At 39.4% G+C, this 26,276-nt stretch overlaps 1 protein-coding gene across 2 annotated transcripts in view; it reads right to left on the bottom strand.

Moving 5' to 3' along the window:
• Positions 1-26,276, bottom strand: part of GFRA1 (GDNF family receptor alpha 1) — a 135,950-nt gene that overhangs the window by 57,358 nt on the left and 52,316 nt on the right. The window contains exon 2 of one of the 2 annotated variants that reach the window (XM_023929928.2): positions 7,812-7,875. The exons of the other annotated variant lie outside the window; for it this stretch is intronic. Within the exon in view, the coding sequence (XP_023785696.2) occupies positions 7,812-7,875 (64 nt within the window). The remainder of the gene's footprint in view (positions 1-7,811; positions 7,876-26,276) is intronic. 2 annotated transcript variants of the gene reach the window in all.

Genomic DNA, 26,276 nt, shown 5'->3' with positions numbered 1-26,276 from the left:
AAGGTTTGTGTAAGGAGATCCTTTTTCAGTTTCCCCCTCTCTTGGGGCATTAGGATATGGATTGGGGGCAGTCAGGGCAGGAGCCTGGGACAAGTAAAGATTTCTTTGCAGCACAATTTCCCAACCCAGAGCCTACTCTCTCCCAAATGTGCTTTGCATTTGTCCATTCTGGAAATCTCTGCCAAAGCACACAGGCCTCCACTCCTGCCAGATGACCACGGAAGCCGTGGGAAGTCCCTTCCAGGCAGGTGGTAAGCGGTGTCTCAGGGCTGTGAGCGAGGTGCTGGGTCCTGTCTGCAGCACGGGCCCAGGAGAGCTGAGCCTGAAGCACCAGGATGCTGCTGCCTCCCAGCAGGAGCCTGCATCCAGCAGCTGGGGATGCTGCCCTGATGGGGCAGAGGCAGAGGGATGCCAGAGGCCAGGCAGAGCCAGGAGCTGTGCCTTGGTGGGAGTGCAGCAGCGTTGGGATTCCTGAACCCAGCCTGTCACCAGGCAGCTGCTGCACACCACACACACAAACTCTGGGGCAGGACCATTGGTACTGACACTGACTTGCCTGTACCTGAACCCCCAGCTCCTCTACTGCACATGTAACGTGTGACATGTTTCCTGACCAATTTTAGGGATGAAAAAGCAGGTTGTACCAGTGCAACCACTCTGATGTTTGTTACCTCCTGCATCCCTCCACCCTGGCTACAGCCATAGCTGTCCTGGACTGAGTCCTGGACTCTGTCTCCCACAGACCACAGAAAGAAGACAGCCAAAAGCTCCAGTTTTTTATCCAGAGGTGCTCCTAAAGTCTTAATAGGGCTTCCTCTACCCTGATTGGTCTTCTTCATGCTTCACCCTCTTCCACAGTCTCTCTACCTTCATCTTTCATTTTCTTTGAACCTCCATTTCTATTTCATTTTCTGTACCTACTGTGTCTCCTCAACTCCTGTTAACCCACCCCATGGTACCCAAAAAAAGCTTCTCAATAGGTACTGGGAGCTTCTTATCTGTGCTCCCACTAGACAGAAGGAACACAAGGAATATTAATTGTTCTATAAGATTCTTATTAAGCAGCAAAATGGACATTTAGTTTTCAATTTTCTTACAGCATATAAAAAGCAATTTACTGAGGTTGTCATTAAAATTACCATTACTATTTGCAAGTAATTAGCATTAGTAGGTTTTCTAGTGGATATAGTGAAGGCAATGCTGTAAAGAGAGCAATAAATGTTAATGTGATGGAAGGCAAAACTGCAAAGTGATAGAGGTGACCACAGGGGTATGGGTCTACTCCAACACAGGTGCAGGATACGGCATATAGGAACCAAAAACTGACCAAAATTAAGAAGAGAGCCATGATCCCACTTAAACAAAAGTGCTGCTGTGGGGTTCACCAAAGAACTTTTGCTTTGTAAGAAGAGCAATTAAAAAATAAGGAAATCATAGCAAACATTGTCACCTGCATTTTATCAGATGCATTTAAAATAAAATACTGCTTTCCTGGAGAAATTATTTATAATCCCAAATAGCAAAGAAAAAATGGGTCATCCAAAAAAAAAAAACAACAAACATGAGACTGATAGTATAATTCTGAAATTCTACTTCTCTTCTGCTCAGCATTTACAGAACAGCTGGCCAATTTCAAACCTTTTCCATAATCTTAATAAGCAGGTGACTTAGTTTTTAAATTAAAGCTCATATATTATCAGCTATGACCAGGGCTTTCAGAATACTACCACATACAACAAGATGCATGTAGAAATTACAGCTGACGGCACCAGGTGACAAAGATGAGACCGTGAAAGTTACAACCAAAGCTACAGCAACAAAAAGATCTAAACAAACAAAACTGCCTAAAATGAGACTTCAGCTTCCTACGACCAAAGCTGGAACATTCTACATTCCTGGTTAGTCATTAATTCTTTGATCACACTAATTGCCTAGGTCTCCAGAATTCTCTTCTGAATACCCCCATAAATTCACTTGAGGAGGTAAATACTTTCTCCTGTCCCAGCCATTTAGAGACTGGGAACAATCACGTCGCTTAGCGTGAACCAACAGGCCTGATTTGGAAGTGTTCATCTACCATGTTATGTTTGGAAGTGTTCAGCTACTGTGTTATGCACAACTGCTATGTTTGAAGTCTTTCCCAACACACTCCAGCCTTTGATTTTACGAGACTGGGCTGGTGAATCATCAGCTGGGATCTTGCAGAGAGTTTGGTTCGCTGCCTTCCGTGACATGAGAGACTCAGGAACACCGTTCTCATTTCCCAGAAGGGCTCTCAAACCATCTCACCACAGAGTGTTCTCAACAAGGAAATGGTGCATATTGCAAAACAAAGAGGGAGCAAGCTGCTTCAGCCCAAGAATGAGAGCTCTCACTGGGAGGCAGATTGCTGGGTCCTGGCCTGCACCCAGGAAAGAGAGTTACTTCTCTTACAACAGCAATGACTGGAAACCTTCCCTGAAGAAGAGTCTGTAAGCCTGCAGAGGCATGTTTTCTCTTGTACTCACTCCCTACTTCTAATCCCTTTGAAAAACACCACATCTCCTTCCCTTCCTTCCAGACCACGGTACTGCCAAACCCACAGGGTACCTTCCCAGGCTTTCTGAAATCCCAGAGATGAGAAGAGAGCAAAGACACCCCACACCCTCAAGGACTGTTCTGATCACTACCTTAGTGACTGGAAATTTCTGGCTTTCTACTCCCAGGAGCACCCACTGACTGCTGTGTGGGCAGATGCACCTGCCTGAGGCTGGGAGTCTGGCTCCACAGCTCCAAAGTCTTCCAACAAAGATCAGTTTCTGTATTTCCAGATACCTTTCCCTAGCCCAGGTTTCTCAAACTTCATCCAACCTGGCCTTGAACATTTCCAAGGATGGGGATGCCTCACCACCCTCACAATAAAGAGTTTATTCTTCCTTTTTTTACTTGTTTGCTTGTTGTTTAAACTGTTTTCTCTGTGTATTTTATAAAGATTCTAAGCATATTGCTGAGGATTTTAGGTATCATCTTGAAGCAGAGGCTTCAGACTTTCAGGTGGATAAATTTACCTCTTGGTCTGTTCCTGGAAGTTTAATTTTACTAATGGGGCCACATTCTCTAAATGCTGCATCTTTTATTGCCCAAGTTTACCACTGCATCTGGGCTCTGATACTCAACAGGGCTCTTGTTAGATCCTGCTTTAGTTTGCTGCATTACCTGGTGCATTTCACAGACTGCAAATAAAGGTTGCAGTGAAATTCCAACTCCTATGCTGCATATGTATTGATTAAAGAGGGGGGAAATTGTATTTTAGCACTCCCTTTAACACTTTAATTCTTTACTGGGGAGGAATGGAGAAAAGATGAGCAGACAACTCTAAGGTGGCTGAGCCCTGTGGGCTGGCTGAGGGACATCTGCTCAACTCACAGGTTATGTAAGAGGAAAGTCTTATAAACCAACAGTGATCTGGTTTAAATTTTAGTTCCACAAGGGCAGAGAGGGGAAAGCCTGCCCCCACAGTGTGGCACACACTGCTGAAATTCTGTCTTCACTCACAAACATCCTGATCTAACACCTTTCATTTCTGTTACAAATGTAATGACAGGTTATGCCAGGGTCCCTAATTTTCCACATGGCACAGTGGACAGCAGTTATACATTATATTCATGCCAGCACAGTTAAATCTATTTTGTTCACTGGAGCTGTTCTGAATTTTCAATAATTTAAGCTATGAATTTGGCTCTTTAAAGCTACTGTTACTTCTGTCCAAAGTATCTCACTTAGGAGGCAGAAATGCATTAATTGAGTCCAAGACTTGCTAAACAAAGAAACCACAGTTGCTGCAAACTGATCCAGTCACTGTTTCTCACATTACTGCACCAATGATTTCAGTTCTACCCTAAAGAGTTTTAGGCTGTAAAGATCATTTTAACCTATCTACACTATACCAGCACCAGGGATGGATTATGCATGACTGGGACCATGTACAGCATACAATTCTTTTGTGAGGGATTCCACACACAATTCATGCTCTGTGCTGAGAGGCTGTGCTTGTGATGTGGAAGGCTATCACCACAGTTTCAGCTGAGTTCTTCTAATTAATTTCCCCTTAAAAATAGAGTACAAATGTGTTACTGCATATGCTCTTGTTTTATACACTTCTGTATTTTATTATTAGCTAAATACTAAATCAACAGAATTAGGAAAGAACCAGCAGACAAGGAAATAGAGAATAAACCTGTGAAAACATTCAAACCTACACGGTTGCCATGAGAAGTGATTTACTGCATGCAAGTTCTCAAGACACAGTGAGGGACTGTTTTGCCAAAGTCATGCCAATTTACAGGGCAACTTTCAGCATTTCTTTTTATTACTACAGAATTGAATTCACAACTTGTTTCCTCTTTTCCCCAGACTTGATTAATTACCATGTTAACATAACTACTATTCTCCTGCTTATAATGGGCTCCCTCTAAAGTGCTGCCCCAGCAAAATAAACCAGGAGAAAGCTTCTAGCTCTTTGCTCTAGCATGGCAATCCTTTCTAATCTCACTATTTTTCAAATTTATGTTCCATTCCAATAAAGCTTGTCTGAATATTACAGAAAATCAGATAATACAAGGTTGTGACCCTTGTAATTGATCCTTCAAGGTTCTTTTTCCCTTTTTTTTTCCAGTTGACGTGGTAAAAATCACATTTAGCTGTGCTTGTTGACACTTGAGAATTCACTTTGTTGGTCACATACACTGTTTCAGAGAGATCACATTACATAATGATGTATTTCTAGTGCTTCATTTCTTCTATACCTACAAGCCCATTAAGCTGTAAGCAAACCTCCCGTGGGGCTGTAAGACTGCAAGCATCAAGGGGACAATGCTCCCATCCTGTTCAGAGGGAGCATGGCTGGAGCAGTGCATTATGTGAGGACACAGGGTTAAACATTAGCTACTACTTAAATGATGTCAAGTAAATAAAAGCAGCCTAAAATAAAAAGTTACATTTCCATTTGTAGAAAAATACACATTTAAATGAACACAGGCCATGTATCCCAGCACTAGGAATCAGTTTTCTGGAGCAATGGTTTCTGTATCACATGACCACTGGAATAAAGTGATTAATTGGACTGTCTCAGTAAATGTGATCATTACACTTTTAATTAACCTTTTCAACCTCTTACACCTTTTCGTTTTGTTATGCATTAGATTTTTACAGTTTTCCAGTTATTATGCTTGACTACACTTAAAACAATGTGGAGCTCTGTTAGAAAGATAAGAAAAACAATTGAAACAGCTCTTACTGTTCTTAATAGGAAAATACCACTGATACTGTCATCATCAGGGTAGTTATAAATCAGGTGGAGGACAGACATTCTGAACTCTGTGGCTACGTTCCCACCTAATTTTTGTTTTGGCAGCACACTGTTATTTAATGACTCTGGCTACCAGGAAACTAGCTTTTGAAAATTCTTTCTCAACCTAGTTATAATTACTCCATATAAATCATACAATGATCAATTATAATAATCTTAGCTTCATCCATTATTTACACTTAGAGTTTGAATCTACACAGCAGGAGTGCAGGAAATTCCAAAGTCCCTTCTCTGCTCGCTCACAACTGCTTTATTCCTGAATCCATGCCAGCTACGGAAAAGCAGGGGCCAGATAAACTCAGCTGATATTGGAACCTGAAATAACCACAGATTTCAGACAAGCAATGATTTCTGGTTTGGTGTTTTCTAACCACACCATCTTGCAGTTAGTGAAACTAAATTCAACATGAGATTTTGCTTTCTTTACGTTGGTGGACCAGAATCAGAGGAGCTCTGCAATTACATCCACTGACAGCACAAAATATTGTTACTTTAAAATGGCCCAGGTCTTCCTCACATAGATGCATACAGACACATTTGTACACACATGTATATGTGTCCTAGAATGTTCCAGTACTATTTGGCTTCATGTGTCATTTTACAAGATACCTACTGTACATTAATTAATCAGCATGAAGAAAAAAAACCCAAATGTTTTTGTCTAATTTAAGGCTGATCCTAAGATACTTGAGCTCAGTGTGATATGAATGCTAAGTCTGATGGAAGGATGGAAAAAACCGAAAAAGAAACAAACTTTCATGAAGGGTCGAGCAAAACATCCAAACCTTTTTCATAAAAACTTCAGAACTTTAACTGGATATTGAAATAGTAACAAGGATTTTTAGAACTGTTTAATAAACTGACTACATGTTTTTGATTGTGCAAAATATTTAGCTAATTATTATTACTTTTCTGCATCTTGCGCTAGTTCAGCCACAATATTTGCTATTCAATTACTCTACTTGTCTTTTAGGTTAGTCCCCTTCACATTCTTCCTCGACAACCTAAATCACATTTTCTGGATATCTAAACTTGTGCTATTTATTCTCAGATTTGGAAAAAGAAAAAACAAAGCAAGAGGTTACAAAAAAAAAAAGCCCCAAATCATTGACCAAGAGTTTCTGTACGAGTTGTAGTCAGGCAATTGCTACAGACAGACAAAACCTGTTAATTCAAGAGTTGCTGAAGCATAGCTTACTCCAGCCTCCAGCAATACCAGTGTAGGTAGGGATGGTTTACACGCATTGACTGCCTGCTGCAGGAGTATATATTAGCTTATCTTTGACAGCAGCTTGCTCTGGATGGCTGTAACCTGAAAAAAAGTCAAAGTATATAAAACCTTAGCAGAAAAATGATCCTGCTTATTCTGCAGTATTACTCTTTCAGAAGGGAACCAAGAGAGGACAGTGGGCTGGAGAAGTGACTGTGAATCCAGTCTGACAAGAGCAATTGATGGGATAACTCAGGGAACAGTTAAAAGCAGAGAAAGATCCTCTCTCCAGAATAACAAGAGTAAAGCTCCACCATTCCTAGATGGGAGAATCACAGATGTCTCATTGGTCCTGACAAAAGTCCACCAGCACAAACGAGACAAGAGACTAAAACCACAGGGAAAGCAGGAGTCACAGACACGGGGCAGATGCTCAATTAGTGACAGCAGCAGCAGGGGTGGGGCAGAAGGTGCCATCATGGCACTGGAGAGAGCAATAGAGACAGAGAACAGCAAAACCCACAGCAGCTGGGGAGGCACCAACTCAGCCCCCCTTTCCCTGCTGCCAGTGAAAACCATTCGGGGCAATTATCTGGCCTATCGACCAAACAATATGAGCCTCATTCCATTAATCCACCACCAGCTGCTCTTCTTCTCCCTATCACTTGGTCCCAGTGAAATCCTGTTGAACACAAATAAATTCACCACAATGTGAAGAGGGCAGCAGTGGTAACTCTTGTCTGATCACAGATTTGGTTACGTGAGTTTCAGTCGCTGTGTTGCTGCTGGCTCCAGTGAAGTCTCACTGCTGAGCCCCAGAGCCAGTGACCAAGGAGATGTGGGCACTGAGGCAGGTGTACCTAATGGATCAAGGGAAACAAGATACTTTGGAAATAAGTAACTTCAGTGATACTGCCCTGGAGAGTTAATAATGGTTATGATGGTCCCCGTCCTACTGTGTGCCCAGAAGATAAAGTGGTACAAAATGAAGGTGAGGCAGCTGTGTGTGATATATGTCACTTACCTACAGTGCAACTGGGGGTTTGTTAACTTGAGATCATTATGATATTTAATAGATTACACCACACTAACAATTAGACCACTGCCTACTGTCTAATCTAAATTACCTGTCACTTTCATTTATACCGTGTACAGCACGTGGCAATAGACAAAAAGCTTCCTTCTGTTTTGTCTTCAGTGTTCTTAGCTTTTCCCTGTTCCCCACAGATCCATATCCTGAGCTAGGCTGGTTACCTTTCCTTAGCTCATATAAATGGCAAACATCTCTTTTTTTCCAAATGCAAAAATGTGGTTCTTTCTGAAAAAAGACAGAGAGGAAATAAAATTATTTTGACTTGTTAACTACATTTAGCAGCATTTGTATCTTTTTGGAGCCACTGCCCCTATGCTTCTGCTGTGATATAGTGCCCAGTTTGAAGCTCACTGAACACAATATTTTGACCTCCATTTACTTCAAAAAACTCTGAATCCAGGTTTTATGGCCAAATCTATCTTGTCTTTGAAATCCATTTAAATCAACTAAGCATTTGATTAGTGCTATAGTGAATTGGGCATCAGCTTACGCTCTCTTTGGCTCCACTTTTAACTCTAAAACACAGAATATATTAATAATATAATATACTGGTTTTTACTTGGCATACATGTTTGTAAATATGTGAATGCACAGGTACAAAAGTAAACACAGTTGGAAAAGAAAAGCAGTATTATAACAAAATTGATTATTTTGGTGTTCAAATACTTAAGTCAAATGAATGTCTTCCTAATTAGCGAGGAGTGAGCCTCACTAGGTAAAATGACAAGACTATTTACATTTAAATAGTCTATTTTATTCAGAGTCACTTCACACACATGCACACTACTGAACTGCAGCCAATTCTGCAGTGGAGAATAATAACTATACAGCACCAGCAGCACTGTCCAAGAGGCAGTGGAGGGACATGGATAAGAGATGAATCAAGACTGTACAATGCTTCTGTAATCAAAATTGTAGCATTTACACAAATATTTTTTTCTTTTTTATTTTTTCTCAACACTCATACTCCTTCCTGATCAGGTAAAAAAAAAAAAAATCTTACTGCTGCCAGGAATTCAAATCCTGAGACTGAAATCCCAACTCACATCCTGTTAGGATGCTTGCACAGTATTGACTAAAATGAATGGGCTTGAAATACTAATTGACTAATGATGTATGGCTTCCAAATAGGCAGATTATGTTTAACATGTCTCAGTAAGTGAAGAACCCATTTCAAGACAACATTAGTATTAACACTATTAATGTATTAACACATTCCCTTCCTGAGGGTGCAGCCCCCAGGAGCTGAACAGTGCTGTTCCTCTGGCACACGACACTGCCCATGGGTCACTCTGTGACAGGGGACACAGAGACTGCAGCTCCTGCCCCTCCTTGCACAAACACAGCTCTAGTTCATGTCTGTGGCCCTGAGTCACTGAGGCCACGGGTGCACAACCTTTGTATTGCTAATTTCTGCCTGCAGAAAATTTAGGTAACCTTCAGCTTCCCAGTCTTGTCCTACTCTTTCTCTTGAGGAACTGATTCTGTACCACTGCTAGGAAAATGCTGAGAGATGGCTGAAGTACTTAGAGTCAGTATCCCTCACAAACAGGCTGATGAGAAATTTCTCAGCCCTGCTGGAGACAGGAGATCAACATCATTCCACATATATTTGCTCTTTGTTTTTATTTACTCATTTCTTCATCACCATCTAAAACAATAAAGAGTTTGTTTATATGCCTGATTAGTGTCAATAGCATTATTTTACTTTTGAATACACTTAAAAACGCATATATTCAGTTAAAAATAGTACTCATGGTAAAACCTGAGAGCTAAACTAAACTGGCATCTTGAAGCTAGTGATGCTCTAATACAGTTGCCACGTGTTGAAGAAACATAAAATAACAGAGCCCCAGTCCCAGGAAAAGCACTACATATGGAAGCACTGAGGAGAAAACAGAATCTCAAAATTCATTACACACTGGATACACACACATTTCTCAGTCAGCAGCAGCTCCTGTTCTCCAAGGCCCTCCTACCACTGGGAAAACTTTCACACATCCAACTAAGTGCACATCCAATACAACAGCACAGTTCCCTCTGTGATTCAAGAGCATAAGAAAGAATGATTAAGAATGCTATTGAAATAAACACCAAAACTTCAAATAAAATTAATCATGATTAGCTGCTGAAACTAGAATGATGTAGAGAAGCAAGATATCCACAATACAGCAGCACACCAGTAAATAAATAAAGCACAGAAGTCCCACATATTTGACATTTGAAGAACAAAACTATCCATCAATGTCTTGGCACAGATCGATCAAACAGAATGCTGCTGACGAAAATCTAATAGTATGATGGTAATAATGTAGCCATAAAGCCTCTACTCCGTAATTGACTGCTTCCACTTCAAGCTAACATGTCTAAAAGAGTGACTAATGTTCACCTAAAGATTTCACTTGTGTTGAATGACAATCAGCTACACCTCGTGCTATTCTCCATAGATTGCTTGTGCTGGGTAATTGCTCAGGGACAGGAGCCAGAGGGGAAATAGTCTTCTTAACTAAGGAAATTTATGTGAAGAATGGTATGATAATCTCAAAGGAAAATATAGTTTCCCATCTGATTTTAAAACACAACACAATACTCCAGCCATAACATTCCTTTCCTAAAGCAGAAGCATCAGTGGTGGCTCCATAAACAGGGCAGAGTAGGATTTATATTTAAAATGGATATTAAACTTTAAACAAGACAAAAAAATACAATTTTTGCTTCACAAAATTACAGCCTAAATTCTTTGAATAAAGAACATATTTCTGAGAGGCTACAGACAGACTGTATGCTTTGGTCAGAATTTCCATTTCACTGAAAGTCAATAAAGTTAATTAGCATTGTAAACCTAACAGAACCATACCCTTCATACATGTCTTTATTTTACAAACAATGTGAATTAATTCACAGTTTATGCAGTTTTAATTCAGAAGACTAAGATGAACTTAAGCACATTTTTGTGTGCTTTCCTAAACAAAACTTGAAAAAAAGAAAAAATTATTTGGTGGGCTTTTCTGATTTTTTTGAGGCCACAATGAGAAATTTTAATTTCCTTTCTAAGTTTCACTGAAATTAAAAATATATTTATAATTAAAATGTTTGGAACTCTCTAATGGACCATGATTGTTACTCAGATTGTTTTGTTGCCTTTGATATACACTTAAAGGTAATTGGCTAGTCTTAGTGATGTATTTTTAAAGAGCTACCTATTGATTAATAATGTTTCAGTATTAATATAACCACTTTGTGTGGATCAAGAAACATCAATAGCAGAAACCCATATTTATCCACAAATTAACTGGATATAGATCTGTTGCTTTAAGCAAAATGGGGTGCATTCACTCATTATTTTACAAGAGTAATGAGATAACTGTAAGACTGAAGATTAATGCAGAACTTGGGTTTATATTTCAGCTGCATACAATAGATAAAGTTCATTTTTTCTCTGCTGCTGCAGATTGAATGAGAAAAGGACATAAAAGCAGAAGTCCCAGCTGCAGAATTGGTGACACTGTAGTTTTGTACTTTTGGGCCTCCAGGTCAAATGCTGGATAAAATGAAATGTGCAGTACTGACAGAGGTGTCTTTCTTTTTCTTTTTTCTTTTTTTTTTTTTTAAATCCAGTTAAAAATGGATTCAACCAGCAAAAGATCTTGTAATTGACCCCTATAACCAGGACTCTTAGAGCCCCCACTCATTTCACTGTCACCCAACAGGTTTCATAAGAAGAGATATTTGCAAAGAATGCCCTGGCCTGTGATGAAGTGCCACCACAGAATTATGAAAAACTCCATCAGTTGATTTGCATAGGAAATGGCAGAAGAACAGAGTGCTGTGTCTTCCTACCACAAACAAGAATAAATAAATTAGGGAACATCTCATTTTCAAGTATCTTACCAAGCAGCTCAAAACTTGTGCTTTGAAATTTCAGGAAGATCAGACAAATTCAGGCTTGATAGCTCCAATGGATATCCAGTTCATCCTACTGTGACAAGCCAAATTAACTCCATCCTTTGCAAATCATTGCTCCCATTATCCCAGTGGCTGTGATGCTACAGCCTCCACAGTATTTCAGTGTCTAGTTATCTTTCAAATTAGATTTCTTTTCTCTAATATCTAACCTAAACACCACATACTACAATTCAGAACAAATGACAGTTACCATGTCACAAAGGATATTACACTGCTTTGACATTTGTTCTTAATGAATCCACACTGACCCTCCTTATCACCTTAAATCCCCTAGATACTTTTAAATCAATTTTTTTTTTTAATACCCTATTCTATCATGCTTGCAGTTTGGGAACTGGATCATAATTCTCTGGGCTTTATTCCTAAGACAATTTTATTGATGGGATGTGTAGATAGATAGATAGATAGATAGATAGATAGATAGATAGATAGATTGATAGTTTGTTTTTGTTTTTTTAAATGAAGTAGGTTCTATGTTAGTTTTTCAGCAGCCCCCTTGGGCCTCTTTTTCCTTCCATGAATTCTCAAATTGCTAATAGCTTAGCGACAGCTTCAGTTTATTAAGTACACTAAAAATAATTTAATCAGGCCATAAGAATGAAAAAAAGCCCTAACATTTCTTGAATATTTTTCTTCCTTTCTATTGAAGATACAGTTTAAGTTGAAATTAAAAAGGAATTTTATTTTTAATGCCACATCATGTGATGACATATCACATGTTACAGGTCAAATAGCTTAAAACTACCATCCTGAATTCCTTGCTGACCTATGCTGAATAGTTTTAGATAGTCTTTAATCGCTATAGAAAGTAGTTCTCATAGTCAAAAATCTGTCTTTTCACCTCCAACACACACAAGTCACCAAGGGAAACACAGAGATGGGAGTGAGGCCTAGAGGGATGGGCAGATTCTGTCTGTCTGGGGTGGTTTTTGCTGCTCTGGAGAAAGTAAAAAACTTTCATTCCAACCAAGAAGTTAAACCAGATTTCTGGTAGCTTTGTCTCACCATGGTGGCCCAGACAAGTAGAAGCATTCTGATAAATCAGGCCTTTATTATCATAAAGTTATCCAAAACTTTATTGCTGTCATTTTCTTTATGAACAAACACATAAATGGAGAGCTCCTCAAAGTTCCCAGGTCTGAGCAAAGTGTCCTTATGGAAAAGAGATCACAAAGCCACTGTTTGAGGACAATCCATCCTCTTAAACGTGTACACAACCACCAGGAGCAATAAAACAAGGACCTCTTGAATCTCAAATGCATGAAGCTGCTTGCCTTCTTTCCTGTTTTCCTGTGCAGGAAGCTGGGATCTCTCTTTATCTCTCCTGCTCACCAGTTCTGAGCTGGGGCAGCAGTGGCTGAGGCTCGCTGAAGAGAACATGATGCAGCCAAAGAAACAGCAAATCCAGGTAAAATGAGAAGTAAAACAGCACAAAGCAGACCCCTCACTGCCCACAGAGAAGAGGGAGCCTGAGACAGGATACCCAGTGCTACATGGATGTGGATCAGCAAAGCAAGGACTTCTAAAATGCCTATTTGGGAGTCAGATCAGCAAGGGGCTTTTCCACAGCCTCTGTCCTCAGCAATGACAGCTTGTTGAGCCTTACAAATAGGGGCCCTTCTATCTGCTCAGGAAAGCAGGGAAAACTGGACTACAGAGCAGGTCAGCTCCCCAAAGCCATATCCCCACAGAGCTGTCAGTCAGCCAGAGTCTGGGGGGCTCCCAACCCAAACCCACCCTCCTACCATTTCCCATTCATCTATAAAATCACAGAAAGCCACTGAAGGGACAGTGCCAGGAGCATCAGTCTCCATTTCTGAAGGGCTCCTGGAAGAAATGTCAGTCTGCTCAGCCTTCATTCCCTGAGTTGGAGGGAGCTGAGATGGAAGCAGGGAATAGTGCACAAAATGTAATCTATGGCCTTTGGATGAGGGCCACAGCCATTGAATGATCCCCTGGGTGTGAAACTCTGCAAAGCCTGGCTACAAACACAGGAGATCTAGCTCCTGGATGAAGCACTTTGTCCATCCCTAATCAGTAATTCTTTTCAAGGCAAATTAATGTAGAATACAGCTACTAGTATGATAGGATGGTTATTGGAAGAGTTTCCTCCTCTGAGTTTGCAGAAGCTTAGAATAAGCTGAAGATCAGGCTATCCACTCCACACCTACCATTCCCATTTCACAGCCAGATCCCTCAGGCTTCTGAAGCAGCAGGAGTAAGAATGAGACAGTAAAGGAAGTACAATTTATCACAAGCAACAATTTACTGTGAATTTGAATGTCCTAAAGTTGCAGTGACTGCAGAAACAACACAAGGAATAGCTGCTTCAACAAACATACAAGTTGCATAAATATTCCCATTATTATTTCTTCCCTAAGAATAATTCTAAGGTATTGTTTTTTTCCTTTCTTAAGAAAAAATCAAATAATCAACTTTTCAAGTTTGTCTTTATCCAAACAGTTCTCCAAAACTCATTAATGCTTGGACTGCTTCTGAGAAGTTTAATTTGTATGTACAGCTTGCTGCAAAGTAAGTTGTGAAGAAGTAACATGGCACTATAACAAAGTTTGTATTTTCCTGCCATCTTTTAGTCAGTCTCACACGTGCTTTACATTTTGTTATGATGTGTTCATGCAGTGCTGAATCCCAAGTAACAATGACCCACCCAAATTCCCAATGAGTTAGGCAGATGCACAAGAAGCAATTCAGAAACAAGCAGCAATGCTAAGGAAAAAAGCCATTAAACATGAAGAGAAAGCTTTTACCGGGGCATAGGAATAGGTCAAGTTGTGCAAAAAGGAAATATAAGGAGCACTTTAATGGCCTTAAATGCATCAGTAATTTTACAGCATTTGCTTTTTTTTTGCTTTTTTTTTTTGCTTTTTTTTTTATAGTGAAAGGATGTTCTCAGCACCTAAAAGCTACTACATTTATCTGGAAAAATAAGTGACCACTGTTTACTACTACAAAATCCATGTACTCAATCTATGACAAAAAAGCCCCTAGTATTTACTTCTACTCAACCATCTAAAATGCTTTCCTGCATTTCAAATACCTATTTTTCTGAAATTTCATCCAAGATTCCTCACTGTCATTTTTAAGAAATTACAGCAAATTACTAAGGATCTCTATCCATGGTTGAAAATATTTTTTTGTATAACAATGAAGTCATTACTCTTTTTATTCCTGTAAATTCTATGAGAGCAAGAAACAGAAGCACAATAAAAAAATCTGTTTCATAACAGTTGATTAGAAAATATGGCCTGCAGAAGTCTAGCTCTCTTTGCACTTCGTGCATTAAGAATCCAAATACGTTACCAAAGCTGGGATTTTAACCCCCCACAGCTTTAGCACAAAGAAGCACATTAATAAGATACAATTTAGATTTGCATTTTTTAATAAGCAAGGGGATCAAAGGAAATATGAATGCTGAAGGGATGTTAAATCATGTGCAAATTCAAACATCAAGGTATACTACAGAATGAAGACACATTCGCACTAAAGTGAACGTAGTAAGACTTTCCAAAAGTTGTGATGAACAAAATGAACTCTTTTTGAACTGTCTGCAGGCACCCAGTGAGTCTAGGAGAGGAACAGATACATTGAAGTTGCACCAAATATTTTGTATATTTGATTCTGAATATGTTAATGGTTGATGACAAATTAGCTGGGATGGTGGAGGACCAGCAATGAAAGGATTCATCTTTCTAATGACCAGGAGTGTTCTCATTGAAGACTCTGAGCTGTTTCTACATGAGGATGTATTTTATTAGACAGGTATTGTCCTGCAGACAGCAGGGTGGCCCCTCTCACTGAGGTGGCCACACTGCTGTCATTTACTGGGTGTAACCATCAGTCTGGGCAGCACCATGGGCTGGTACAAAACTTGGCTGAGGCCCTGCCATTAAAAAAGGGCTCTGTCTGCACTTCTTCACACCCCACCAGGAGGCTGAGATACCTCCCAGCCAGCAGAATGCAAACCAGCACCAGCATTTCAGCTGTTCCTAAACACTCAGGGCAGCTGACAGGTACATGAAGGGACACAGAGATGTTGAAAAGGGCACCAAGAAAACAAGGGGGAAACAGCCTTGACAGGCTAATGACAAACATTCTTTTCTCTAAAACTGTTTTACATTTTTTGAAGAATTGAGTTCATAAGCTGAAGCTGCCTCCAGGCGTGACCAGCATTTACTCATCAGATCTCCACAGGCCTCAATGACCTTAGCAGTCTTACAAGGATCATATTTTCACATGGATGACTGTTCCTGAACAATTTATCCAAACAGGATTTCTATCAATGTCAGGCACACTTCTCTTTTCATTCTATTTCCCTTTCCTTGATTAAACATATCTATAGTGGACATTAAAGAGAAGAAAACAAGCGTTCACCATCATGCAGATGGAGTAAAATTCCATCAATCAATCACAGAACTAAACCAGTGTCTGCAGTTATCCCACCTTTCACTGCAGTTATCACACTCCTCACTGCTGCAGGCTTTGTCCCTCTGCCTACCCTGATGATTTACTTTGGGAGTTCATCAGGACAGGGTTTATCTTGCAGCAGTGTTTGTGTACAGCCTGGCAGAACGGAGACTTGTTCCCAAACAGCTCTTGAGCCTTGTGTAATAAACATGATTCATATGTGGACCATCTCCATCACTCTCACAGAGAGCGACAGAAGATAATACCTTTGGAAGGAATCACTTTCAGCACTTCCATGTCAGCATGCAGCAATGGTCCATGCTTATTTTCAACTTCCAGCCTAAGAGTTTCCATGAATTTTGAGGGCAAAAAAGCTTTATTTAATTGGTGTGTACAATGAACTATATTCTCTGCTTGCAATTAGACTCAAAAACTCAGAGTAACTCTGTTGTTCTAAGAGATGTCAAATTCTGTCTCATTTCATAGACTTTTCCTATCTTCAGAAAAGACCAACACAGAACTAGGAAATCTAATTTACAGCTCCTGAAGTATCACACTGAGAAAATGAGGATGGTATTTATTCTTGAGTGTCAGTGTAAGCAATGCATAACACAAAACTATATATTAAATAAAGAAGTCTGTTCTAGTGCCCATGAAGAAGCCTCTACTCAATACAAATACTGAATTTATAAGCAGAATGCAAGATTTAGTTCTTAATTAGCATTGTCTACACCTGTACTAACAGCAAATTAATTTGATCCCATGTCACATACACACCCATCCTGCTCCAGTAAGTTCAAAGGAGAGGAAGAAGGTGAAAAAGGTCCTGGAAAGCAGCAGCTTTTATTGATTGCTGTCAGACAGGGGTAGATGGACAGCTGCTCTGATTCACTGCAGAAACATTTCTATTCCTAAATTCCTAACACATGCATAAATCATGAGGCTGAAAGGAGTGATTATATCTGAACAATTTTTTTTCTTTTTAGTGGAAAATCAACTTGGACAAAACCATCACCAGTAAAACTTGTAACAACTTTCCCTAATGATTGCTATTTCCAATAATTTATTTATTAGGTCATGTTTTCAGCCATAAAAATACAGCAACAAATGGACAAATTTTCCACTTTGAAAGTGATAAATGAGTTAAATTTCTTAATTCAACAATAAGTCAGCTGGTGATAATTTTAAAGCTTGGCTGCCTGAGTGTAAGATGTCACAGGTTTCTCATCTCTAGTATCACATGGCACAGCAATCATCTGCATACAAACCTGTATCACTCACTGGGACAGAACTATCAGGCTTTATGGACTTGGTAAAAACAAATGGCTATAAAAATCAGCCTGGGTTTACAAACCTCACCCACAGAAAATAAGAAATAAACATTTATGCAAATTCATTTCCAGTGCAATAGCTAAAAATAAGCAACAGACAACTAAAAAAAAAAAAGGGCTTGACCTAGTAGTATTCAATATATTTTAAATATTTTGTAGAACAGACTGTTATATGTCTAATGAAAAAATTGCTCCATTAACCTGTTAAAACAGTACTGTGTATTAATGTCAAATTTTAACAAAAGCTGGTTTAGCTCAGCCAAAGGGAAAAACAAAAAAAAATGCCATAAAATTCTAATTTTTTGTAAAGCATTATCACTAGATTTAGAGCATGAATTCTGAATTGTAAACTAACTAGAATAACAGAAGCACTCTTTTAATGAATGTAATTTGTCATGACAATGTCCATGTGATTCATGTAATGGGGGCCACATGTCAGAAAAAAGGAAATTACAGGTCATTAGGGTAAGCTAAAATTATGTCATGGATTTGAATGATTTTCTTCATTTTGCTAAGAATTTCTCAATTTTTTTCTTTTAATATCTTAAGTTTTCCTTTAAAATCTCACACCATTCTTGTAGACTCTAACCAGTTTTATCCCTGGAAAGTGACAAGTATGAGTTGTGTTTGTCTGATTATATAACATCTGTAGCAATTAGAAAAGGAATTAAAAACCCTCATGTATTTACTATGAAAAAGCCCTTCTTTTTGTTAACATAACTATGCACATAAGTCCCTTTTTTACCATGGATTTTTAGTAAACATACAGCTGGGTAAATTTTTTGCCTTGGAGATACAAACAAAAAATGACAAGCAAGACAAGGCACGAGAGTTTGTAGGCAGAGGAGGAAGCTTAGGGATAGTACAGTATAAAAGAAGAAAACCAGAACACCATACAAAAATGTGATTTATCCTAAGGTCTTAGTTAACATTGCAAATAAACAGACCTAGGCATTGTCCTAAGCCTTAAAAGAATGTCCCAAATATCAGATGATTTTTTTGTGGATCCCCAAATCCAAATTCTAATAAATGTAACTTTATGCATTGTTAAGAAAACGCTTTCAAGTATTTTAGAGGAGAAATTCCAACCAGTCCTGAATGATGTCCAAAGCAAGTTTGAAGCTTAGATTTCCATCCAGTTAGTAATTCATCAGTCAAAGCCCAGTCCCCAGTCTGACAGGGTTCCCAGTAACATTTACAGAGGAAGCCAAGGTTAATTTTTTTCAAATGTGGACAGTTCAAATTAACTCTGACCCCGTTTATGTCTTTTCTTCTCAAAATGGCCATGACAGTTTTTTGGGGAAACAAACTTGAAAAGGCTGAACACTTAACTTGCCAATGGTGAAACAATGATCCACAAACCATAAACTAATACACAACATCATACAGCATGAAAAATACTACTTTTAGGGCTACTCTGCTGTATGAGCTACCATTCTAAATGGGTATAAATCAATGACCATTATACAGTTTTTAAAAAAATACATATACTGTCTTTAAGCCGTATATTTAGAAATTTCAGAGTGGTATGGACCACTAGGCATTTAGCCATACACAGATTTATGCTGGTCTTATGCCTACTGCTTTTAATTAATTACTATTTTCACATGTTCTCTTTGAAAGCATAAAGGCATATGTCAATAATAACCATGAATGATTAATTCTGCTACAGGATCTTAATTTACTAAGCAGGTACCATGAATTTGTCTAAGTTGAGTCCTAAGGATATTATGAATGTTAATAGATGACCAGGTCACTGTCTGCTTTAATTTGATAAACATGGTGATGTCTTCCATTATTAAAATGTGGCTCCCTGAAGTATAGATTTTAAAAGATGAAAGAATAAAGCAAAGAGAGATTGATGACATTCAGCTTTGTGCTGCACTGCATAGAAGTAATCTCAATGGCATGTAATTCAGAAAAAACAGATGAAATATTTGAATAGAATAGGCCTCCAGTAAGGTGACCTCCTTCCAGGTGTGCATTGTAGTGAGAGAACTCCAGGGAGGAAGGAGTCAGGAGCAGGACATCTGCAGGCAAGGGGTGTGAAGCCAAACTGAAGCAACAGGTTAATCACAGAGCTCTGCCATGAGGTCTGGTGGCATCAGGTCTGCTCTGTGGGTCTTTAATTATGAGCTCCAGCACCTAGGGAACATTCAATGCCCCAATCAGCCAGAGACAGAGGGTACTGACTGCATGCTAAGTGAAACATGGCCTCCATAGAACAAAGATATGTAAAATTCATTAGCATCAGGGAAAACTATTTCACTGTCTTTGGATCCTGTAACAATTCATAAGGAGCTAATCAGATTCCTATTTGCCATTAATATTCTTCTAGGGCAATACTATTTTAAAAATCTCTTTGTATGCTGTTCACAATCCCAGCTTGGAATGACATGTTACTTCAAGAATAGTCTTTCAAACAAACCTACTCTGAGAACTAAGGCAAACCACTTTGTGGCTGAGATATGATGTAAGATATTTCCATCCATGACCAAAACTCATGGCTACAGAGCTGCCTTTTTTTTTTTTTTTTTTTTTTTTTTTGGGATTGTCCAGTTAAGCTATCCTTGTACTTGCAATGGAAAAACAAACAAACAACCCCCAAAACTTTATTGGCCAAAACTGCACGTTTTTACAAAAATGACATTTAACAGCTCATGTTCTTGTTGTGCATAAATGCATCAACATGTGGAGACATCCACACACTGGGTGTCCAGTGGAATGTGAAACTCAACACACTGCTGTCCAGTAACATTCTGTAACCAGGATTAAGTGCAGTGAGACTTTACACTGTTCAGCTGTACAGCAAGTGAGCTGATAATGCTGCTCCTCCACTCCCTCATGAGAATGTAAGTACCAAATCACAGCACTCTCTGTTGTAATGTGGAGTACAGGGGGGGACTGAGAGACAATTGGAGGGAGAGCGTGAAAAATGGCAGAGGGCACTTAGTAATGAATAAAGAAAAAAAAACCCAGCACTGCTAATTTCCCAAGGGTTGGGTATATTTAACTGTCACATCTGGAACCCATGTTTAAGTGTCATTAAGGGAGCTGGTTTTCAAAGAAGGTTATAAAGTGAAGTGTTGTGAAATCACTCTGCAGCAGTGTTTACACAGCAGAGTGGCTGCAGGTTTTACAGCTGCGAGTTGGATACCGACAGCCACAGGAACCAACAACCCCACGGGGATGCTCACACTGATGTTCTCCCCGCCGCAAAAAAGGGATGCTCACAAAAGCAAAGCAGCTTAACACCAGCCAAGGAGTTTGAAAGTCTCAGACACAGCTCTAGAGCTATTAGTACAACAGCCTCTCCTGGGCCAAAAATCCCCGCCTCGAAGCATTTCTTTACAGATTCTCATCATGGTAACTGCACTTCAGGCAAGGGAGTGGCTGAAAGAGCCCCAGAGGACAAGAGGAAGAGTTCTAGTGATGTGACATTTGAAACACACTTCACATACAAAACTATCTTTGTTTTCAGAGGTCTATCAAAATGTAGGTATCAGTTTATTTAAGAAAATTTTTACTCTGAAAACATCTTCTAAAGGCATTCAAGGTTACTGGGAGCTCTGAATTGGTAGAAGGCCTCGAGATTCAGCCTCTATTCATCTCTGCCTACGTGCACTTCACACTGAATTCAAAAGCCCCAAAAACAAACAAGCAAACCCCAGTGGGTTTTTGGGCTTTTTCTGAAAGGTCAAAAGCTCTTTGATTACAGACAGCAATGGTGAAGTGCTTTGGACTGCTAGTGTAAACATCTGTAGCATTATGGTAAAGATGCAAAGATAGAGAGCGGCAGACAAGGTACAAACAAAGACACTGAATTTCTTTTGCAAATGCATATGTGAGTTCTGCATGTGCTAGTTTGCTCTGAGCTATGTTAGGTCATGCTGTGTGACACACATTTGATCTGATAATAGGATTTAGAAGGACACACCTATCAAAGTATGTTTATAAACTGCCTGCAGAATTAGTCAACAGAATTTTGCCTGCATTTGAACTAGATGTGGGATGTTTATTGGTAGACCTAAAGGCTAATCTAAGTCAATGAATGTTGCTGCATTCATTTTTTATTTTTTTTTTTTTTTTGGTAGGAGAAACAACTGGTGTTCACTGTATTGCCACCAGATTTATAACTATTTTGTCTGAAAATGGAATTTGGATATTAAGGCTATGAGCATAACACAATGTGACGTATTTGCTTAATTACTCCTTTTAAATTGTAACATGTCAGAGAAAACAAGATGAATTAAACCCCAAAATTAATTGATCTGTTTACATGTGTACACAGGAATACTGGAACGAATGACATTGCCAATATAAAACAACATTTATGCTTGAGTAAATGAGGTGTTGCACTCTGTTGGAAGAATAACTGTTTAAAACAGCAGCACTCATTGTCTGTGTTTATAGAAATTCACATTTTCATTTCCATCTAGTAGTGCATGGATCTGTACCAGCCAATTTTGAACTGATGAAAAGTGTGTTCCCAATAACACCTATGGGCTTTCACCTGTTCAGAAACTTCTTCTGTGTCAATGTCTTCAAAAAGAGGACAAACAAAAAATGTGTAAGGATTGGAAGGGATTATTCCTGTAGAAGGGTAGTTTAGCATACACTCCCATCTTCCTTTGGTGTGCTGTCCTAGTCTGGATTGTGTCCATGCACCCAAGGACCCACAACCCCCTTTCCTCGTGGTATTTCTAGAATGAGGTACCACACACAGCCACGTTGGAGCTGAACTTCTCAGGCTGAAAGAAGAAAGCATGCTCTGCATGATGTCTGGTGATGTCTGATGGGTGAGGGTAATCTGTCCAATTTTAATTTAGTTGACATATCAGGTTAGATTTTTAATTCTGTGTTTATCTGCAGACAAAACACTACATTCTTAAAAACAAGCCTGAACTGTTCAAGTGAAACAGAGATCGAAATGCTAATTGAGTCTTCTCCCAGCAAGGTTTTGCTTAGATCTGTGACAACACAAAAGGCCAGTTAATCGAAATATATGCAGTAAATTTTGTTTATTCAGTTCAAATCATATAGACAGGTTAATTAAAAATTCACAGAGGATTTGTTTTCTCTGTATCAAGCCTAAGGGTTCTTAGTGCTGTGTTTAAACAGGTGCATATAACAGCAATGAGTATGATATGTATCCTGAAACAGGAATTTTAAAAGAAAATCAATATCCCAGGCAAGAGAATAAATGGAATTTATCACTTGTGCATGCAAATGAGAGGGTAGCTGGGATAAGAGCTAATGCAAACGTCTTATTCCTTTTGTAGTCCAGTCCATTCAGAGATTTCAAATTTCAGCAGCTCTAATGAGCTGATAAAGATCTGTATCATGATGTGCTGGGTTTGGCTCCAGAAGAGTGGCATGTGAGAAGTTGTGCATTCCTCCCAAGAGGTGCACAGAGCCCTCCTCGCCAGGGGCAGGAGGCCAAGGGCCAAACAGAGATCAATTCTATCCCTGTCGAGCCCAGAGAGCAAATAAGGCACCACCAAGGAACAGGTGAGTTCAGGCCATTCCTTCTGGAATTCATCTGGGATAGCAGAACAGCCCAGTCTGGAAGTGACTTTGAAGGACCATCTGGTCTAACCCTCCTTAGGCATACTGGGGACTGGAGTGAGGGGCTGCACCTTCCAGAGGAACTGCACTGAGACCAGCTCCAGGGAACCTGGTCTCTTCACACCCTGAAATCACCTTCTAAATGCAAGTAAGTATTCTTCTTATTTGAGATGTACAAGCTGTAAGTAATTTCCTTTTCTTATGTCCAGATCCAAAGTATACAGGCTCCCAAGAGGATGAAACAGTGGGGCTGGAACATGACTTGCAGGTGCTTTGTTTGACTGAGGGCCTGGAGTTTAAGCTGATTCTCACCCAAGCCAAGAATATTACAGATTTTATCAGTAAAACCACTGATGTGCCATTGACTTGTATTTTCTATTTTACCATAAAAGGCCATTTAATACTCAAAATGTTTAATCCAAGATGGGAAACACTTTTAGCTGGCAAACTTGAAAGAAAACACTCTGTCCTCTGGAGAAGGAGCTTTAACCAGCAGAAAGCTTGTGGTCAAAACAATTTTTGGCTGAGAGATGACCAAAATATTCCCATCCTTGAGGGGGAAATTTCCACCCCTGACAAGGGCCTCTGCAAAGGCAAACACAGACAGCAGGGCACAGCTCAGAACAGAACATCAAAGTGTCACCTGTGGTAACCACCCTGAGCAAGGGGCACAACTTTAACATGTAGGTGACCCTGTTAAAGCAACACCTTCTGCATCCATGCTCTGCAATTCTGTATTCCCGACAAAAAGTAACTTTCAAGAATGTAAAAGGATGGCCTTAAACGCATTGATAAAGGAGTTAAACTCTGAAGAACAAAGTTGTTTGGGATGGAGTAACAGAGGAGAGGTGATGAAAGCAGTAAATGTGTAAACAAATGCTGACCTAGCACAGAAACAAATGGAAACGAGCAGGTGATGGATCACACAAAATGAGTAATTTAGAAAAGAATTCATACAATATGCAGAAGCACTGACTAGAAGATATCCAAAAAAATTACTTGATGATTTTGTTCACATAGCATGCTGAGTATGAAAATATGGTCTATGAAAGACGTAAGAAGTTTTCAAATAATACAATTTTTTTTCTCCTCTTTTTTCACAAGTACAAAATTTTAGTTGTAAATATATAGCACCCACTTTTTACCATTTCTCTGGACACCATAAAAATATTAAAAAACCAAGAAAGAACAATTAATATCTCAGCAAGCACAGACAATTCTGCTACTACAGGCTGAGCTGGAAGCTCTCTTTTGCAAGAGGGGAATTGCAACCATTAGTTCTTTCAGAATATAAACTTTAATGAAAATAAAAAGCACATCGAGAGCAAATAGTGTAGGTTACCTCATGTCATACTTCTCAATAAAAACAGTATTTTTTTGTAGAGATATTCAACAAACCAAGCTCATCTTGAGTTAGTGGTAGCTGGGGAAATACGACAACTCTGAAAATCACTTTGTCCTGAGTACCTCGAGAGGAACTGAAATGCATATCTTCACAAACACAGGTTTGAAAAATTTGTCCACTCTTTCCCAGCCCCCATAGTTACAACAATAACCTCCCAAAAGCAAAGTGATGGTAAAGGAAATGCAGAATTGCCTTGCTGAAGCAGCTGGGGTTGAGGTGTTTGACCCAAATCAAAACCCCAACCCAAAAAATAATTAAGGAAAGCACACAACCACCTCTCAGCTGCTGCTTGCACCTTTTAATATAGAAACAAAGGCCCTAAATTGACAACATTCCTGTCACAGCACGGGTACTATCAGAACTGTGCACAGCTTTCAGAAGTCATGCCACTTCAGTGCTGCTGTAAACTGGGGAATCTCACAACTGAAGCATAGGCTAGCACCAGCTTCACTTTTTAAAGGAAAAAAACACTGCAGAATTGGAGCCAGAGGAGTCTGCAGTGGCTGGGACCCCTCCTTTCCAACTCCACAAAATAAAGCAAGATTGAGCATTAAACAGTAGAGGGACTGTGATCTTTACCAGAAGGGTAAGTCCAGAAGGGCTGAGGAAAAGGCAGAAGTGTGAAGACAGGGAAACAACCCGAGAAGGACACTTCACCTTCCATTTCAGGAGAGGGTATACAAATGTGAGAAAAAGAACAGAAGAAAGTGCAAAGCAGAACAGCTGCCAAAGATGTGTAATCTTTTAGAGATTAACACTCTAAACTTTGTGTCAAAACTAGGCTTAGAGGAAGCTCATAAACAAAAGCTGCCTAAGTTACAAATGCAAAAAAGGAAAATTATATCCCCTCTGAGGTGCTGTCAGGTCAAACTTCTGGCTCTTGGCTTCTTTTTCAACTTTATATTAAGTTCTTTCCTAGCAGACAGCTAGAACCAGTTTTCCAGAAATCTTTCAAACACATCTGTGTTGGCTTTTAGCTGGAAACTAAGCACTTAATCCAGAATTACCAAGTTCCAGACCCCTGCTCAGCTTCTACTAAAGAGAGCCACAAAGTCCTTAAGCACTTTATTTACAGCTCCAAAGTTCTCTAGTGTTTGAGGTTAGACCTTAACTTTCGGTCATGGCCAGATTGCCTCTCTCATGTTGCTAAACTGCATTCCAAAGTTCAATCTCTGCACTTGTCCATAACCTCACTGCTAATGGGAAAAGCAGCTATCCATTTAGTTGATAACAATGTCCCCCAAGATCCACAAAGGAAATGTTCTCTCAGACCTAAGAAGCTTAAAGTCTACTGGAATTTATTTGAACTTGCTTAATAAACTGTGCGCTGTTAAAGTGTGGCCATTTTAACACGGCGCCGGGACAGGAAATGAGACAGTGACAGTCATCCAATTCAATTGCTTCTGTTAAATGCAAAAGCAATTCCTGGAGCAGAACTGGAACTGTATTCCACTTCCCCAGGAGAAGGCTGACCACTACATTAGAGAATCATTATCACTCCTACACCCTCACATCCTCTTTTTGTCACAGGGTGTAAGTCCTTATGTGGACGTAGGGCCTAATTAATTTTGCTGCCCTGACATAATGTAAGTGTCTAAATACATTTATGCAGTTCCCAAGCAGGGGGAAAAATTAAAATAAAAATAAATTAACAAAAGGAGGATACTTGAACCTAACAAAACTACCCTCAGCTTCAAGTTCTTGAACTGTATCCATCACAGCACTGTTTCAACACTTGAGGGCACAAGAACATCCTGATTAAATGGACAGGGCTTGGAAGAAATCCAAAACATCAAACCCCAAGCTTAGTTAAAAAGTACCTATTATTGTGTAGGACTTATTCTCAGTGCTCTGCAGATCTTAAACTAAAATAAAGACAGAATTGTATGCTGCTTGTTCAAAAGAAAAGACCTTATTTTTTGAGTACAAAT

Source organism: Cyanistes caeruleus, chromosome 8 (assembly GCF_971803275.1).
Source record: "Cyanistes caeruleus chromosome 8, bCyaCae1.hap1.1, whole genome shotgun sequence".
Classification (NCBI taxonomy): Eukaryota; Metazoa; Chordata; class Aves; order Passeriformes; family Paridae; genus Cyanistes; species Cyanistes caeruleus.
Note: the sequence above shows the minus strand (reverse complement) of the source record. Positions and strands in the feature narration are given on the sequence as shown.